This window comes from Oryctolagus cuniculus, chromosome 15 (genome assembly GCF_964237555.1).
Source record: "Oryctolagus cuniculus chromosome 15, mOryCun1.1, whole genome shotgun sequence".
Lineage (NCBI taxonomy): Eukaryota > Metazoa > Chordata > Mammalia > Lagomorpha > Leporidae > Oryctolagus > Oryctolagus cuniculus.
In genome coordinates this window covers 41,944,621-41,964,877 of record NC_091446.1, presented here as the reverse complement: position 1 = coordinate 41,964,877, position 20,257 = coordinate 41,944,621, and the positions used below count along the sequence as shown (strand labels likewise).

The following is a 20,257-nucleotide window of genomic DNA, read 5'->3' as shown; positions in this document are numbered from 1 at the left end:
GAATAAGAACCAAATTTATAAAGTTTTAAAACATTTTTCTTTTTTAGGCCAGAGACCCGTCGTATTTTTGCAGCATGGTTTGCTTGCATCAGCCTCAAACTGGATCTCCAACCTGCCCAACAACAGCCTGGCCTTTATTCTGGCAGATGCTGGTTATGATGTGTGGCTGGGGAACAGCAGAGGAAATACCTGGTCCAGAAGAAACTTATACTATTCACCAGACTCCGTTGAATTCTGGGCTTTTAGGTAAAAAAAAAGGGGGGGATAATTAGAAATGGGCAATTAAAAATCAAAAACATTGGGCTTTAAAGCATGGGCATTCCCCTCCTCCAATCTGACACCATTTTAACAAATTATACTCAAAGTAGGAGGAGAAAGGGAGTCATTATTTTTGAGGGGAGAAAGAAAGGAAGGAAGGAAGGAAGGAAGGAAGGAAGGAAGGAAGGAAAGAAGGAAGGAAGGAAGGAAGGAAAGAAGGAAAGAAGGAAAGAAGGAAAGAAGGAAAGAAGGAAAGAAGGAAAGAAAGAAAGAAGGAAAGAAAGAAAGAAAGAAAGAAAGAAAGAAGGAAGGAAAGAGGGGGAAAGAGGGAAGGAAGAAGATGCTCTGATCTGCTGGTTCTCTCCCCAAATGTCTGCAATGGTAGGGACTGGGCAGGGCCAAAGCAGGGAGCCAGGAACTCAGTCTGGGTTTCCCAGGCATGTGGCAGTAGCCCAACTACTTTAGCCATCGCTGCTGCCTCCCAGGGTACACAGTTGTAAACTGGAATCAGAAGGGGAATCAGGGCCGGCGCCGGGGCTCACTTGTCTAATCCTCCACCTGCGGTGCTGGCACCCCGGGTTCTAGTCCCGGTTGCTCCTCTTCTAGTCCAGCCCTCTGCTGTGGCCCAGGAAGGCAGTGGAGGATGGCCCAAGTGCTTGGGTCCTGCACCCGCATGGGAGACCAGGAGGAAGCACCTGGCTCCTGGCTTCTGATCAGCACAGCATGCCGGCCATAGTGGCCATTGGGGGGGGGGGGGGTGAACCAACTGAAAAGGAAGACCTTTCTCTCTCTCTCTCTCTCACTGTCTAAATCTGTCTGTAAAAAAAAAAAAAAAAAAAAAAAAAGTGGAATCAGGACTTGAACCCAGATATTTTAATATAGGATGTGGGTATTTCAAAAAGCATTTAACCACTTGGTCAAACATCCCGTCCAAAGGAAGTAATTTTATTCTAAACCTTTCTTGGGTTCTTCTCTATACTTCATTCACTCCAAGTATAGATTTTCCTTCAAACTCTCTGTGATCTCATTATTCACTACTGGAGGTGGGGGCAGGTCTTGAATATGCTTTTCCAAATGAAACAAACAATATGGATAAAGCAGGGAAATCTGTTGCCTCTGAAAAATTCCAAAAGGAATGCTCATATAGATTCAAATAATGTTTAAATCTGGTTGGAAGTAGAAGGATAGCAAACTGAGTCATCATCAGTAGGAAGATAGGGAGAGAATGAAATTTGGATACTATGTGAAGATTATTAAAGGTTTCCTATCGCTGGCCTCCTTGTGTCTTATTCCTGGAAATTAATGAGTGGGGTGGAGAACAGAAGAGAATTTGGTTGAGGCACAAAAGTACTACAAGAGTTCCAAGAACTTTAAGGAAATCCACGTGTCTTGAGTGTAATGAGGAACAGAGAGGACAATGTGGAAGAATATGGAAGATACTGACAAGAGCCAAAGCAGGCAGGGCTGTGTGGGTGGTGTTGAGGGCCCTGGAGTTACTCTAAGGGCAATGAGAAGCCATTGAAAGGTTTTAAATTGGGGAGCTGCATAATTCAGTTTTCATTTTCAAAATATCACTCTGGCTGATTTGTGAAGAATTAGAAAAAAAAGAACAAGATTCATTTTAAATGGCACTGGAATGCAGCATATAAATGCATATTAAATGTGGCATTTCATTTCAGGGATAGAAATAATTTGCACTTTGTATCTTGCTTGGATTAAATTGTAGCTGTAATGCTGTGCTTCAGAACTGATGTCAGTTGTTTATAAGAAGCCATCCTAAAGTGCATGTGACACTCACTAACAGTCCATAAGCAGTAATGTTTGCAGAATCTAGTTTTCTATTTCTCAAAGGGAGCTTTAGCTAGAAATATGCTTGAATTTTAAAAACTATTAATAAAATGCATTCAGTTTTATTTGGTCTTCTGTTTTCTTGCAGCTTTGATGAAATGGCTAAATATGACCTTCCAGCCACAATTGACTTCATTGTAAAGGAAACTGGACAGGAAAAGCTGCACTATGTTGGTCATTCCCAGGGCACCACCATTGGTAGGTAAAGGTGGTTTAAGCTGTCTGGCTTAGTTGTTATATATCACTTCCCAGTGGTTATGGCAGGCATGCTGATAATCAAAGTTGCTTTCCATTTATTATATAATATAATGTTTACAACAACCCAATGATATAAGGCAATTTTTACTGTTACTGTATCCTCAGTTAAATTAATCAGGGGTAAATAATTCGTGCAAAGTAACATGGATTATTACCAACAAGGTGGCTCAGGTATCAGCTTAGGTGTTCTTATTCGCAAGTCAGCACCATACAGTCTCGGGAATAAATTTATTTTATTTATGCAACCACAATTATGGAGTGCCTATGATGTGTCCGAAGGATACAGCAATAAATAAAATAGATTAAAATCTCTATCTTTGTATGACTTATTTCTAGTGGTAGGAGACAGAGAAACTAACAAAAATAAAGTGAAAGAATGTAGTCGATAATGGTAATGTTATGGACAGAAAACAAACTGGAGAAGGATACAAGGGAGTGTCCGAGGGATGTGGACATGAGTCATGTGCTTACCTGACAGAAGTTTAAAGTATTTGAGGCTGGAGCTCACCTAGGATGTTCAAAAAAACAGCATTGAACCTATTCCTTGTGTGGATGAATCAGAGAAAGAGAGAGGGGTAATTATAAGAGTTGATGAAGACAGACTGTTCAGGACTCTTTTAGCTGTTGTAGGGCTCTCGGCTTTCACACTGAGTGGAGAAGGAAACCACAGGAATTTTGAGTAGAGGAGCTATCTGTCATAGGAGCCCTCCAGTTGCTGAGGGGTAACAAGAAATGGAAGGAACACAGAATCTATTAGAGGACTAAGAGTACCCTATACTGAACGTGATAGTGAAGTAGTGATAGTGGTTGTGGAGGTAGTGAGACATGATCAGGGTCCAAATGTACTTTTAAAAAACATTTATTCACTTATTTGAAAGAGTTACAGAGGGGGAGAGAGAGAGGAAAGGAGGGGGGGAGAGAGAGAGAGAGAGAAAGAGAGAGAGATTGATCTTCCATTGGTTGGTTCACTCCCCAGATGACCGAAATGGCCAGGGCTGGACCAAGCTGAAGCCAGGAGCTGGGAGCTTCTTCCAGGTCTCCCACGTTGGGTGGCAGAGGCTCAAGCAGTTGAGCCATTTTTGCTGCTTTTCTGAGGCCTCTAGTAGGGAGCTGGATCAGAAGTGGAGCAGCTGGAACAGAAACCAGCACCTATATGGGATGCTCCATCACAGGCGTGTCTTAACTCACTATGCCAAAATGCCAGCCTCTCTAGAAGTTTGTTTCAGGCTCATTCTTGAACCTCATCAGTATGTACCTACTAACAATGCGAAGGCTTGTTCTATGTATTTAGACTGTGGGGAATGTAACTTAATAACTATTTGATACCATATTAGTCTGCTAATATGTTACTGTTTATAAAACCAATTAATTCCAGACAGAGGCTCTATATACTTACTGTGTATAGATGTTCGGATTTTCTTAGTTACTCATTTATCAAGCATTTACTTTGTTTGAGGTGTTATAAAATTTTTACATGATTTACCACCTTAAGTTGTTAAAAAATTAATGAAGCACCCATTATTATCTCCATATTTCAGATGAAGAAATAGAGGACCTTTTAAGGTTTAACCAGAGTTTAACCAGAGTCTCATGGTTAATAGACAACAGAACCAGCATTCAATTCCAGTAGATCATGAATTAACACTTAATGTGAACAGACTATATAAGTGGAAAAGTTAGAAACAAATGCTTAAAATATAACCAAACTGGAATTGAATGCTGGTTCTGTTGTCTATTAACCATGAGACTCTGGTTAAACTCATGGTTAAGCCATGTGAGTCTTCACAATGAGATCATGAATTAACACTTAATGTGAATAGACTATATAAGTGGAAAAGTTAGAAACAAATGCTTAAAATATAACCAACATTGTGAAGAGATGAATTTTAATTCATTTCAATATAGTATTATTTAGTATAAATAGCCATTTTATAATCATTTTATTATCCTAAATTCCATCTAATTTCTTAGATCAGAAAAAATCATTTAAAAAAGTTTACAATAACTTTTTAAAAATTATGACCTCATGCTCCATAGAGAATCTATGAAAATAAAACAAATATATTGAAATCTGATCACTGTGACCAACAGGAATGATTTTTCAGATTCTGTCAAATGTCACCCTCAGTAGATTCAAGATAATATCACACACATGAAAACAAGACAATGCTAACCTGTGTAGATGCACACATAGACACACAAGTACACATGCCACTTTAAAATAAAAGATTCCTTGTTCTATTTCAGGTTTTATTGCCTTTTCTACAAATCCCAAGTTGGCTGAAAGAATCAAAACCTTTTATGCATTAGCTCCAGTCGCCACTGTGAAGTATACAAAAAGCCTTGTAAACAAACTTAGGTTTATTCCTCCAACCATGTTCAAGGTATGTAATCTTTTTTGAATCTAAGGTACCCAGTTGCTCATGGACTTAAAGATGACAGAAGGAGAACAAAAACATCTGGTGGACCATGCAAAATGGAGCTGCACACAAATATATGATCTCTTTAACAGCAGTGACCTTCATTAAATCCTCCCCACCACCTGCAAGGTTCCCCTTCCTTCCTTCCTTCCTTCCTTCCTTCCTTCCTTCCTTCCTTCCTTCCTTCCTTCCTTCCTTCCTTCCTTCCTCTTTTTATCTTTCTCTTTCTTTCTCTGTTTTTCTCTCTCTCTTCCTTCCTTCCTTCCTTTTTTAGATTATTTATTTTGAGAGGTAGAGTAACAGAGAGAGGCAGAGACCGAGAGAAAAGTCTTCCACTGGCTGGTTCATTCCCCGAATGGCCACAACAGCCAGAGCTGGGCTGATCAGATGCTAGGATCCAGGATCTTCTTCTGGGTCTCCTATGTGGGTACAAGGGCCTAAGTGCTTGGGCCACCTTCCACTGCTGTCCCAGGCCATAAACAGAGAGCCGAATCAGAAAAGGAGCAGTCTGGACACAAACTGGTTCCCATATGGGATGCCAGTACCACAGGTGGAGGCTTAACCTATACAGCCACAGCGCTTGTCCACCCCCTCCCCATTCCCATTTATTTCTTTGTTCTTGATTAGTTTTTTGTATATTAGCAATGCCTACAAATGTTTTCAGGTTTTTCATAGATGTTTCATTTGCTAGCATACTTCACAGTTGTGTCAAAGCTGCAATTTCAGTACTAGAGCAGCAAATAGGGAATAAAAACAAAACAAAATAGTTAGATAAGAAGCTTAACCCAAAAGGAACATAGAAGCTGCAAAGAAGAGGGGAAAAAAAGGAAAGGAAGAGAAGGGATAAGTAGAGAGAGGGAAAAGAAATGAATGGTTATGTGAGGCAAATGGTTTGAGGCCCCTCATCAAATACTCTTGCCTTTCTTAGAAGCTACTTCATCTTTAAATGAGGATTTTGTAAGGCAGTGTTAGGGACTTCAATAAACCACAAGCATTAAGTGCCTTATCCTGTAGCATACTGCTAGCAAATAGATAATCTTTAAAGATAATCTTTAAAGCAAAAAGATAATCTTTACAACATGGATTTCTTACTTATGACATTCTGCCATCTTGTTTTATGAATTTATGCTCTAATGAGAGTAAGAGTGATGGTAATTCTATGTGTCTTATACTTTCTCTTGGCAGACAGTTCAGTTCTCAGGACAGCAGTACATACCTGGTGTTGATATCTTCCTCGTCTATTTCACCATTTTATTTTTTGAGAATTAAATGAAGGAAAGTATTGAAAATTCCAAAGCAACATGTAGAAATAAAGAACTATCACTAGGCTTATCACCTCTATATAAACACATTAGAATAATTGAACAAATCTTTTCTGACATTTCAGTGCTACAACCCAACTAATGGTGCTTTTATTTTTCAGATTATATTTGGTGACAAAATATTCTACCCACACAATTTCTTTGATCAATTTCTTGCCACTCAAGTGTGTTCCCGTGAGACACTGAATGTAATTTGCAGCAATGCCTTATTTATCATTTGTGGCTTTGACAGCGCAAACTTGAACATGGTTTGTATTTCATTCTGAATATTCTGAAAAGCCGCTGTTTTAACTAGTACTTTATAAAATAGAAATAATTTATAGAAATAATTCTTCATAAAAATTAGGACTAGCTTCAGAACTGTATTCATGAGAATCCAATAGAATCAAAAGAAATCGCAAGTCATTGCTCCTAGTTTGATCATCTCCAAATCCCTCCCAACACCCCAATTGCCCCTGAAGTAAATAAACAGCATGCAGAAAAACAGACAAACTGATTCATGATTCACTGTGACCACCAAAATAATTGTGCATTTAAATTCTATGAGGGAAGGGATGAAACATATTTAATCTCTTCTGTGGAAAACAATGTCCAGGCATTGAATAAATATTCTTATAATATTTAGAATGTTGATAGTCATTTCCATAAATTTTACAAAGCACATTTCAGAAAATTATTTTTCTAAGACCTTATTCATATTTTTTTAATTTGAATTTTCAGTCAATTTGCATTGAGTTGATGGTTTTAATGTGACAAAGTACAATATCATAAAGGATATAATTAAAAATTTGGATTAGGATCAGCTTAAATTCAAACCCTACTTCTGAAAATTACTTAAAAATTTCAGTTTTAGTTTCCTCATCCACAAAAAAAGTAAAGCATCTGGCTTATTGTGAAGATCAAATGAACTATGTAAGGTATAAAGGCATATAGAGTAAATTATATACCTTTTGCTATTATAAATAGACAACTATACCTGTTCAACCATTAGTTTAGTTATACTCTTGAATACCCTGGAAAATCAAGTTCATTGGAAAGAAGGTACAAATCTACAAAGTGCTGTAGGTATTGACAACACAGTGGTAAAAAAAGACAGATATAGCTCCTGGCTTCAGTTTTCTCTCTCAATGCTGGTGATCATTTCTGAATGTTTTTAAATAGCCAGAGGTAAAAAAATGAAACTTTCTCTGGTTCCCATCTTGATGGAAAATAAGGACCTCTTTCTTCCTCTTTTAGAAAAAAAGTCCTTCTGCATTATTCTGGATATGTTTGTCATTCTGTATGTGGAGTTCAACAGAGCAGTATTATCACACTGAGAAAAAGTAGTGTAGATTATCTCATTTCAATGATATGGAGTTTTATGAGGAAAATAATAGTAGAGACACAGGGAACAAAGTAAATGAGAGATTTTGTCTTCTGTCTGATAACTACATGGAGTAAGGCTACAATTCCCAATGAAAATAATTGATGTGTTTGTCCACAGTTGTCTAATCAGTGGCATTAAGACACATTAAGAATAAGCCTATGTAATTCAAGAAGGGCACTCCAGTTTGCTGTCTGGCATCTAAGCAAGGTGGATCAAGGCCTCAATAGGATGACATAATTGGAAATTATATGAGACCATTTATGTATTACATATATGGTATATAAATATCATACATTAAAATTCTGCAAATATGCAAAGCATAGGGTGAATATTTAATTTCTTGCACTATTGTGCTAGGTAACAGAAGAATAAAATTCCGAGAATGTAGACTCAGAGATCTAGTCTCTGGCTCTATTCTCTTAAATGTGGGACACTGGTCTTCTCTAGACTACTTTGAGCTCTAATTTCCGTTTTTATAAAATAGAGATAAGTTTTCATTGAGTGACTAAAAATTAAGTGAAATAACACATGCAATTGTGCTTTGTAAATTCTAAAGTGACATACAACTATGTTGTTCATGTCCTTCTAATGAACACTTCCTAAGTCTTGACCTGGAGCAGAAAACTTAGGTCTTAGCTATTTTTGAGAAACCAAATATGTATCTAAATATGCATATATATATATATACGTATATACATATGTATATATATACATTGGTTGATTTCTAGAGTCGCTTGGATGTGTACGTGTCACATAATCCGGCAGGAACTTCAGTTCAAAACATGCTGCACTGGACCCAGGTATCATTTTTTAAATGCTATTGAATTATTTTGAGGAGCTAAATGTTTCGTATTTTACCTAAAGCATGTTCTTAAAATATCCCATCAAATGTTTCTGGCAGTAACAATTTTTGGTATATGATTACCCTATAAAAACAATCCATATGAATGAAAATACTATGAAAATCAGTGCTTGGGTAGCAAAGAGATGAATGACTTTTATGACATGGTATGCAAGAAAAATTATTTCAAGCAAAGCTACATTTAATTTTGCATAAATGCCTTATCCTAGAGGATTAATAATCATTTCTAAAATGAGAAATGTTTTCCAATAATTGACTAAATTGAAAACAAATTACTTGAAAATGTTTCATTTTATTTTTCATGTAATATGGGAAATTTCAATTTATTTGTGTATTTAATTTCTCTGCATTAGGCTGTTAAATCTGGAAATTTTCAAGCTTTTAATTGGGGAAGTCCAGCTCAGAATGTAGTGCACTTCAATCAGGTAAGCTACTTAATGCTGGGATTATGCACATTTCAAAGACAAAGATAAAAAGAAAGAAATAAAAAGCTACTATAACTGTACATCAGTTTCCTAAAGAAATGTTGAATCCCCTTTTTCTCACGTGACCCAAGCTGTCATTCTTCAGCAGTTATGCTCATTCAAGCTGCCTTCCAAGGAACCTCCCCATGAGAGAAGCTTCTAGAAGTTATCACCACCTACTGCCAATACACTGATCTTCCCTGTATCCCAGTCCTCCAGCCTGCCCTTCTCTCCTTTCTGAAGTATAATTCACTGATAGAATAAACTAATAATTCAAACTGTTCATGAGATAGGGGTGAAATATCTGGTCTTAAACAACACTCTCTTTTGATGACAGTCAGAGGAGTGATTTCGCTGGAAATCACTGCCATATTTCTTTGTTTTTTTTTTAATATTTTATTTATTTGACAGGTAGAGTTACAGGCAGTGAGAGAGAGACAGAAAGAAAGGTCTTCTTTCCATTGATTCACTCCCCAAATGGCCACAACGGCTGGAGCTGCGCCAGTCTGAAGCCAGGAGCCAGGTGCTTCCTCCTGGTCTCCCAAGCAGGTACAGGGCCCAAGCACTTGGGCCATCCTCTACTGCTTTCCCAGGCCACAGCAGAGAGCTAGACTGGAAAAGGAGCAACTGGGACTAGAACCGGCGCCCATGTGGGATGCCGGTGCCTTAGGCAGAGGATTAACCTAGTGCGCCACAGTGCCGGCCCCAACCATATTTCCTTTTTTAGTTAATTTTATTTAAGGTATACAAATTTTATGTATTTCCTATATACAGACTCAGAAACATAATGATACTTCCTACCTTCCCCTCCCTCCTGCCCATGCTTCCACCCTTCTTCCTTTTCCCTCTCTTAATCTTAGTCTTAATTTTTATGAAGATCTATTTTATTTTAAGAAAAAGACAATGTGCTTGAATGCCAGACAAGGTTGAAAATGCTTTTTCTGCAAACAGAAGCATTATGGGATAGGTAGACATGTTGAGCAGTCCTTATATTTGTGGCAATACAAAGAACTTCGACATTATGGCTCATCTTATTGTCATTATGAATTTGGGCAATACACTCTTCACCTCTCTACCAGAGTCAGGGTGTTATTGAAGAATTTAATGGGGTAATATCTCTAAGCCTTTAGATTTGGGTAAACTCTCAGCTTTTCACTGACTAATTTTGAAACAGGAAGGACCCTACCTACATTATTTTGTAACCCTCTCTTTTTCCTTTTCATTCACTACTAATTTTTCATCCAAGTAGTAGCTGAACAACTCTACAAACTTTCTTCTTTGTTCATGAATCATAATTTGGAAGGAATTTGTTTTCATAATAATATCATATGTGTAAAAAGATCATACTTTTCCTTTATAATACACATTGGATGTCTTTAAAGAGATTTTCAGAACACTATGAGATCAAACTCCTTTTGAAGATACCTTTCCCCCAACTACGGCCTTCTGAAATCCCCAAACACAGGCTTCTTTACAATCTCTCTCTACTGGGCTCTAAATACTAGTAATCAGAGGGCATCTGCTTCGAAGGTCAGGAGAGACCTTAGAGATACCCAATTCCGAGGCCTTCCTTTATATAAGGAAATATAACAGAAAGTTTTTAAATACTCTAAAAAAGTGTGATAAAATATTTTTGCTGTGGCAAATTGGCTGTTACATAAGGTGCAAAGGAGAGACTTTTAGTATGTTGGATTAGTATTCTTGAAAGCCTAATCTTAAAAATGTCTAACAAAATTATCTGGATTTTGGGACAGTTAGAAGTGATTCTCCTGTTTGCTTTCCTATTTATGAATCTCCTTAAATATGTATGTTAACTGTGATTTTCTAGAAAGAGGAAATGGGGCTTAGGATAAAATTTCTGACAATTTGAAGCAATATTTAGTAAAGTCAGGTAAGTATTCAACAAATATAGCTCCAAAATTTGACTGACAGACCTATTTCCTAACCTTACTGGTTAGTCAATACAAAGCTGAAATAAATAATTCAAGACATTTTGAGATCGTACTTCAGAGTGTTTGGGTAGAAAAAAAAAACTATTATGGTTTGAATCTAATCAAATCTACTTCCTGGAACTTGAATTGAAATCCCAGTTTTAAGTTTTAAGAATTGTTGTCTAAAGCTTTGCTGTTTGCAGCATGGTTTGGGACCAAAAGCAAAACCAGCCACTTACAAATGCAGAATCTCAAGGTCTTACCCCAAATTATGAATCAATACTTTTGTTTGAACAAAATCCACAGGTGATTCAACAGACCCATTAAAGTTTGAGAAGCATGAGTCTAAAATACATTGCATCTACCTTTCTGTATGGATAAAGGTGGCTTCCTCTGAACAATGTTAGAATTTGCTTATAAAACTAAGTTAGTGAACAACTACTAGATTTAATGTATGATTACTTAAACTCTGCTTTTTCCACTCATGTTTTTTAGCCCACACCTCCCTACTACAATGTGACCGCCATGAATGTGCCAATTGCAGTGTGGAGTGGTGGCAATGACTGGTTGGCTGACCCCCAAGATGTTGACCTTTTGCTTCCAAAACTTTCTAATCTCATTTACCACAAGGAGATTCTTCCATATAATCACTTGGATTTTATCTGGGCAATGAATGCTCCTCAAGAAGTTTACAATGAAATGATTTCTATGATGGCAAAAGATAAAAAGTAGTTCTGGATTTAAAGAATTATCCATTTATTTTCCTGAAATACTTTGTTCTCTCATACTCAATGACCTATAATGTTTGGGATTCTGTGTTTCTTTCTGTACTTCTGACTTTAGAAATATACTGGCATCAACAAAACTCTCATTGGTCATTTTGATTTTTTTTTCCAATTTAAGGAAATTTGATCTTTTAATTGGAAATTTATCTAGAAATACCTTACAGAACATATTCCTGGAGAGGTGAAACTTCTTTTCAAATCTTGTTATTCTCTTTCTCTTATAAACTCAGATTGTGAGTTGTGAACCTTCACTGTTTTCAAAAAGGAAAAACAAAAAATAGCCCTGGAAGTAAATACTGACTCCTCTTGGGATGCCTCACGCTGAGTAAATTGTTTTGTATTGTCAAAAAACTCAGTCTCTCCATCAGTACAGTGGGGTTATTACTTGTTCTTTTTCAATAGAGTTTAAAAAAAAAAAAAGGGCAACTAAGATATAAATTGAAATGAGGTCATCTCACTTTAACTTCCCAGGGAGGAGAAAACAAGGGTAGATTGGGAGGCAACAGGTAACCTCAAGCTGGATTCAGGAAGTTGGGAAACAAAGAGTGTGCCCTAGAATAACTGCTGTTATTCTTCCTGCATCCCTTTGGACTTTGACCAGAAAGCACAAAACACAACTAAGTAAAATGATTCTGAAATCACCGTCACCATCCTGGCACTCATAGGATCCAGAAACATTCCCACTTATACATATATCAGGATGCACAACTGCCCCAAGTTGTACCACTTCCCCCGAAGTGGCTCCTCCAACCTTCCAAAATTTCTAGAAAGCACCACCTTTCCTGGGAAATCATATTAACTGCACACAATTATGATCACATATTTTATGCAAAGAAACTTTTGGATATCATTTGGTAGAATTTAATGTATAAAATATAAATGAGACAAATAATGTCTTCTATTCAGAATAGTATACAGAATACGTACAAAGGCTTCACAAGAATCCGTTTTTGCTATTATATTGCCAAGTCCCTCAACTTTGGCTAGGAAGCCTAAAGCATTCCTATTTATTTAAACCCTCTCCTTTTCTTTCAATTTGGAAAGAATAACTTGCTAAGAGATCATTCAGGAGCCTTTATTTCAAATATTTCAGTGAACTTTGTAGGTAGCCTTTACTAATCTGACATGAGAATCCCAGCGACTAGTGACAAATATTCATAGTACTGTAACCACTTGAAGACTCAATTGTTTCATTAATTCTGTTTAAAAAAAATCATTTTATTCCTGCAGTCTCCTATATTTTTCAAAGTAAGTGCCTTTCTACTAGTCTATATTCATAAAATATGGACAAAGTTTAAAAACTTTTCTTAATTTTACTTTGTTTATTTGAAAGACAGCAAAACAGAAAGAGATAGAGACAAACAGTGACAGAAATCTCTTATCTGCTGCTTCACTTCCCAAATGCCCACAATAGTAGGCCTGGCTAGGCTGAAGCCAACAGTCTGGAACTCAGTCCAGGACTCTGATGTGGGTAGCAGGGACCCAAAAACTTGAAGCAATTGCCTGCTGCATCATAGGTTGCTCATTAGCAGGAAGCTGGAATCAGAAGCAGAGCCAAGACTCAAACCAGACTCTTCAATATGGAATGCGGCATGTCGAACAGCATCTTAACCCTTGTACCCAATACTTGACCCTGGTTTTGGTCTTGGAAGAGACCTAACATCTCTCATTCATTAATCTGAACTGTCAACTGGTATTTATGAATTTATTGCCATGTATTTTCTGTATTCACTCCCTGGGTAGCTTCTCATTACATCAAGCTCAGTATTTTGAAACTCCAATTCATTTTTCTTTCTTCTTGATGCCAAATAAATGTCAAGTAAATGAAGTTCTCCCAGTCGCCAGACAATGAAACTCGAGAGACAATTTAAATACTGTCTCTTCTCAGCTTTATTTATGTAGTTTAAAACTCAGAAACTCAAACATGCAAGGAGATTTTAAATGCTAGAATTTTATGAAAGGCAAAATGTTTTTCTAGGGATGTAAATGAGCACAGCATCAAACATGCTCACAACTTTTAAATAATTAATTGCATGAAGAAGTGGAAGATGTGGTTGAGAATTAGGGAACAAGAGAGTTGGCCTAGTGTTCAAGTAATATGCTCTAATGGATGGCATTTAGAGTTGTGGCTTTCCAACATACATGAGACTGCATGTAAATGTCCCTGATCCGTCACACACACAAAATTGACCTGCAGTAGCAAACCAAGCCCACCACCTGACACCATGAACTACTATGGCAGCCACTGTGGAAGACAGGGCTTTGGCTTGGATGCCTCAGTAGCCTGGACTGTGGCCATGGAAGCTATGGATATTAAGAGATACTACATTCTTGCAAACTTTAGCCTTTCAAAGTATAATATCTAATAATAAAATATTCCAAAACTAATAAATAAATAAATACTGTCTGTTCTCTAGCCCCAAAGCAGTTCTTGTCAATTATTCTTTTCCCTTGTAATACAGAAAAATTTAAACATATGCAATGTTAACCACAAATTTTAATGAATCCTTTTATAGGCATTTCTCAGTTTCAACTCTTATCAATGCATAGCCATTGTTTCCTCTTATGTATAGCCACTTCCCTCCTCCCCTATTAATTTGAAACAAATTTTAAGCATCACACATTTCATCTATGAGTATTTCACAGCAGGTATTTACAAAAAATAAGGTCTCTTTTTATCATTCTAATATCACATCCCAAATCTCTTTACTATTAAGTATCTATCCAGTGCTCAAATTTCCAATTATCTCATAAATATCAAAATCTATTACATTTTTTAAATTTGTCTTCACCTTTTATTGGTTGATGTTATTTCTTGTATATTTAGGTCAATAGGTCCATCTTCCATTTCTTTTTTTCTTGTATTTTTTGCTTATTGTTGAAGAATCTGTGTCTTTTGTATTGTAGTTTAATACCACTGAGATTTTGCTGATTATGTTCTAGTAGTATCACTTAGCATTTTCCACTTTCCTTCATATTTCCTGTAATTTGTAGGTTCTTACTATGAACTCTGCTGATTTTTTTTTTTTTTTTGTCATTGAAGCTATCCTGGTTATTTTAAATAATTAGCAGGATATCTTGTGGCTACCCTGAAGACTTAATCCTGGGCATTCTGATTTAGGTTGTGGGCATCCCATATGATGTTTTAATTGCTGTATACCAAATGTCCACCCAACACATAATTCTTGAACTGTTATGGTAGCATCTTAAATTGAATACCTTTCTCTAATCTGTGTAGAAGGAAATCTGGTGAAAGGGAAAAATACCAATTGAATGTGTATTTTCTCTATCAAAGTCAGAGGGGAGAAGTGAGAAGTAGCCGGATAGATGTTAGAGTGAGAAAAAAAAGGAACAGAGGCCAGATGGAAGAAAAGAAAAATATTAGAAGACATGGAAAGGGACCCAAGTTTCCCGATGCAAACCTCATCTGGTTTTCCATATCTCAGTTGGCCATTGTCTCAGCCCTCCTCCAAAAGATCAGATTCTAAAAGTTATATATAATCTCAGTCAAGCTAGGAAAAGTGTTTATGGCACACAAATAAAATGATATTCTCATATTTTCATTTGAAAATATCTTTTTGAAGAACAAATAAAAACACAGGTGAGATGAACTGTTTACTTAAATAACCCACCTACAAAAGTAGTTTTCGGGTATGATGCTGATTATCATAACTGGTCGAAGATCTCTTCAAAGATATTCAGTTATAGCCAAAGTAAACTGTAAACCAATTCAAAATATCATAGCAGGGTGATGCCATAATAAGGTCAAGGTCTACAGGACACACATACAGGAACCCAGAACTGAGCATATTCAATGAAGATGAATATATAGTTATTCAAGAAAGCAGTTTAACAAAAATGTTATGAGTATGAGCTGGAGACTCAGAGTGACCTGAGTTTGAGTTTCTGCTCAGTCATGCTATAAATAGGGAGAGCTATTAATTTCATGAGATTTCACATCCTTCCATGGGAACAGTAGGAGTACCTATCTCCAAGTACTTTTGTGAGATCTCTACCCATTTCTTGAAAAAAAAGTCTATTGAATGGCATCTCTATGCCAAATATTCTAATGTAATTAGTGCATGATCCATATTATCATTCAATACATATTATCTCATATATTTTGTTGCTATAAGACATTATTTAAGGCCGGCACCGCAGCTCACTTGGCTAATCCTCCACCTGCGGTGCCAGAACCCCGGGGTTCTAGTCCTGGTTGGGGCGCCGATTCTGTCTCGGTTGCTCCTCTTCCAGTCCAGCTCTCTGCTGTGGCCCGGGAAGGCAGTGGAGGATGGCCCAAGTGCTTGGGCCCTGCACCTGCTTGGGAGACTGGGAGGAAGCACCTGGCTCCTGGCTTCGGATCAGCGCAGCCGTAGCGGGCATTTGGGTGGTGAACCAACGGAAGGAAGACCTTTCTCTCTGTATCTCTCTCTCTAACTCTGCCTGTCAAAAAAAAAAAAAATACATTATTTAGATAATTTCTTTTGCTCTTACGTATCAGACAATCTTCTTACAGTAACAGCTTCAGCATAGATTCATCTGCTAATTTGGAAATTCCTAGAGTAGCCAGTGTAAGTAATGAAGCTATTGAACAGCAGATAGCTTCTATGTACATTTAAAAAAAAAAAAAAAAAAACAAACAAACAAAAAAAAAAAACAGGCAGAGTGGACAGTGAATGAGAGAGAGACAGAGAGAAAGGTCTTCCTTTGCCGTTGGTTCACCCTACAATGTCCGCCCCGGCCGGTACACCGCGCTGATCCGATGGCAGGAGCCAGGTACTTCTCCTGGTCTCCCATGGGGTGCAGGGCCCAGGTACTTGGGCCATCCTCCACTGCACTCCCTGGCCACAGCAGAGAGCTGGCCTGGAAGAGGGGCAACCGGGACAGAATCCGGCGCCCCGACCAGGACTAGAACCCAGTGTGCCGGCGCTGCAAGGTGGAGGATTAGCCTAGTAAGCCGCGGCGCCGGCTCTATGTACATTTAAAACATTGATATTTTAGATTATTAATTCTTCCTTATTGTTTTTGGTTAGTCTAAATTGGTTCTCCAAACCTGATTTTCTTTAAGTAAACTAGTATCTGGCTGGGATGCCGGAACTTCAGGCGGCGGCTTTACCTGTTATGCCACAGTGCAAGCCCTCACACTTGAGTTTCAAATGACCATACAGTATTTAGATCTGCCAGATTACCCACAGGTCCAGAAATCTGTGCCATTAATAAGGAAATATGCTTTGTGGTTATATTAGAATTAGTGCAAATCTTTCAGTGTTTTGTGTTTTGCAGTTCTAAAATTTAACTCTTATGAAGCTAATTCAATAAGTGCCCCAAAAAGGATGTGCAGCTAATAAGCCTATGGACAAAAAAAAAAAAAATGCTATTGAAAATAACATTCTCACATTCACATTGTGTTTTAAGCTACATTTTCTAGAGACTATGCAGTTACTCAGATTTGCCACTAGAGGGTACGTTATTTTTGGAGACTGCTTGTGTTTTTCCTCAAGTAGGGGACTCTTACTCTAAAAATTGATAGATGATGCACATCTTTGTTCAATGAGAATGTTAGACTTTGAATAAAAAATTGTGAGGAAAAAACTCTATAAAAATACAAAGCACTTCCAGGAACTTAATCTTGGAAAAGTTTAACGTAAGGAAAATAGGGAAAACTAGTACATTACTAATGACTATATATGGATAATGACAGCCTTAAAAATAATGCAACATTAGTAGTATTACACCAGTTTTACAAAGCGGAGATATTGAGAATATGTATTCAAAGTTTCATGGAAAATAGTGCAATCAGGATTTGAATTCAGGCCTTACTCCAATCCCAAATTGGTCCAGTATTTCTAGCGACAAATCAGTAAAGACTTAATACAAATATTCATAAGTTATCTTAGCCTACATAGTACATTAGTTACTTTTGCTACAACTCTTACATCTTAATTTTCTATTGTAGGTTGCTGTGATCTGTTTTTATCACACAATATTAATGGGCGAGTATTTGGCTTAGTAGTTAAGACAGCCACATCTCATATGAGAATGCCTGAGTTTGCATACTGTTTCCACTTCTAATTCCAGCTTCTTGCTATTGCACACTTAGGGAGGCAGCAGGTAATGACTCAAGTAAATTGGCTTTCTACCATCCATGTGGGAGACCGGGACTGAGTTCCCAGTTCTACCAGGCCCTTCCCTTGCCTGTGTGGGCATTTGGAAAATGAACCAACAGATGGTATCTCTCTGTGTCTGTCTCTGATTCCCAATAAATAAAAAATTAATTTAAAACAATGTTAAATTGAACTGAAATAAAATGAAATTATTAGGTTTGATTTTTTTCACAACATCACTATTATTTTTCTTATTAATTCATAGATTTCTTTTACACAAGAGCCATTTGTTTTCTAAAACTCAAGCATTCTTTGAGAAGGAAAAGAAAATTACCTCCACTAATCAGTCAGTATTGAATCTAATATGTATGAAGACTGCTAAAATCTTCAGGAATACACGGACCTAAACATCTGAACTTTGCTTTTGGGTAGTAAGTGGCACTTGAGCTGAGGTTAATTAAGCTAAGCTGAAAATAGAGAACAGCATACATTAACCTTATTTACATCACTAACCTTATTAATAGTATGTCCTCCTGCAGTTAAAAATGCAGTTGCTAAAGTAGGGTGTTGGGGCAGGAATGAGTCCTTCAGTGTTTCTGCACATTAGTAGTATTTTCTGTCCTCACAAATGAGGTGCACGTGCGTGTTGCTCAAGGATGTACAAATAGATCATTATCTTAAAGTTGGAAGAGGTGGAGGGAAGGGCTCTACTACCTGATCTGCCCTTGGAGATGGCATCAATAGTCTTTTACTGGAATGAAGGGGGTTGTCTGTTTTCTCATTTTAATAAAGCCAGCAGTGTCTGCACTTAATAATAGGTTGGCTCTAAATGTTAATGTAACTTACAAATTATTTTCCAGTGAAAATAGTGCTTTAGAACAGAGCTTCTCAGATTTCAACATGCATGACTATCTTCTAGAGAGCCCGGTAAAACAGAGATACAAGTCCAGAGAGCCTGATTTAGTATGTCTGGAGTGAGACCCAAAGAAACAGCATTTTAACAAGATGCTAAGGGCACTGATGTTCCTTGGCTTACAGGTCACAATTTGCATAGCACTGCTGTATTTGATGGCTGAATTCCTGTGTCATCTCACCTAAGTCTGGTTAATTCACCATATATTACTATGTATCATTAATAAAATCTAAATCCGCACTTGAACTCTAACAAAATTCCAGGAAAATATCTCTTGTAATTGCATTCCTAGTTGCGATGATCATCAGCAAAAACAAACATTCTCTTATCCATAGTCATGTGAAGCTTTTTTTCCTTCCACACAACTTAGGCAACCATCAAGGGAGTAAGTACAGATCCTGACAGTGGAGGTTATTGGGACCCAAATAGGAAGAAATATTTTGGCAGTGGGAAGGAACTAAGAAATGCAAATTGGGTGGAGAAGGTTGCCCTACTAAAGGACTGGTTAGGAGAGGGAAGGCTGTGAGACTAGGGCTTCATTTAGTGACTAGTCTTTTTGGTACCATGGGAACTGGACAGTGAGGAAATATGGCCACCAATCACAATGACCTTTGGCAATGGAACTGATATACAAGGAAGGAGAAATATGTGATTTAAGGATGTTGGCTGCCCAAAGTGTTCCTTCTCCTAATTCTTGTCAACTAACCAGGATGTCATTTTTCCACTCAGAGTGGCTTAAAGATCTCCCATGAGATTCACCTCTCACATGTCTTAATCACATCAAATCTCCATATCCTTGATCCATCAGTCTTTAATATTAAGACTTCAAGAGTTTAGCCATCTGCCTGAATTTGGGGAGCTAAGTCCTATTCAGTTCATAACAACCACTAAATTATGAGTCTCTCAAAGGTTAACTTTATCAAAAACAGTCATGTAATATTTGAGATAGTCAAAAGAATACATGCTACATATATGTTATAAAATATAACAACAAATCAAACAACCTAAACACAGACCCAACATGAGAAAAAAAGATTATCAATTCTACTATATCCACCTGTGTGCTTGCAGTTGGCCAGGGGTAAAAATGTCCCTCTCAAACATATATTCACTTAATAATCCTTGGAATCTGTGAACAACCTATATATGTATATGTGTGTGTACCATATTATATACATGTACACATATACATCTAGTATTCTTTGTGACTTTCAATTTAAACAGTAACACTGCACAGGTAATCCTTTCTAACCTTTGTTCTGACATAAACCTTCAGTTGATTTTAACTTTCTCTTTTAGAAATTTATTTATTTATTTGAAAGGCAGAGTTACAGAGAGAGAGAATATCTTCCATCTGATTGTTCACGCCCCAAATGGCTGCATGACTTTCCAATACATGAAATCAAAATTTAGGAATCATTTTAGAAGTTTGGTCTAATTTTACCAAATTAGATATATATTCTTTGTAATTTTTCATTAAGGCTCTCTCCTCCAAATAGAAATCTATCCAGTTCTAAAATTCTTTACGGCGTCTCTAATATCAAGTCTCCACTTACTGCAGATGCAATAAGTGAAGTTGGTTGTGTGGCAAGAAAAGGGGAGCAAAGGGAAGAGGAAAGGAGGGGAGCAGAGGTGAGGGGAAAAAAGAGGAGGGAGAGAAGGGAAGGGAAGGGAAAAGAATGGTTGGAGAGTAGAAAAAGGCCTGAATTTTTATCTATAGCTATCT

General features: G+C 37.2%; 1 protein-coding gene across 2 annotated transcripts in view; it reads left to right on the top strand.

Annotated features, from left to right (window-relative positions):
* LIPF (lipase F, gastric type) overlaps positions 1-12,403 on the top strand; it is a 59,573-nt gene extending 47,170 nt beyond the window's left edge. For both annotated transcript variants that reach the window (XM_070057645.1, XM_070057644.1), the window contains 7 exons: positions 48-246; positions 2,195-2,304; positions 4,612-4,748; positions 6,208-6,354; positions 8,201-8,272; positions 8,688-8,759; positions 11,225-12,403. In XM_070057645.1, the coding sequence (XP_069913746.1) occupies positions 48-246; positions 2,195-2,304; positions 4,612-4,748; positions 6,208-6,354; positions 8,201-8,272; positions 8,688-8,759; positions 11,225-11,461 (974 nt within the window). In that variant the 3' untranslated portion in view covers positions 11,462-12,403. The remainder of the gene's footprint in view (positions 1-47; positions 247-2,194; positions 2,305-4,611; positions 4,749-6,207; positions 6,355-8,200; positions 8,273-8,687; positions 8,760-11,224) is intronic.
* The last annotated feature ends 7,854 nt before the right edge of the window (positions 12,404-20,257 follow it).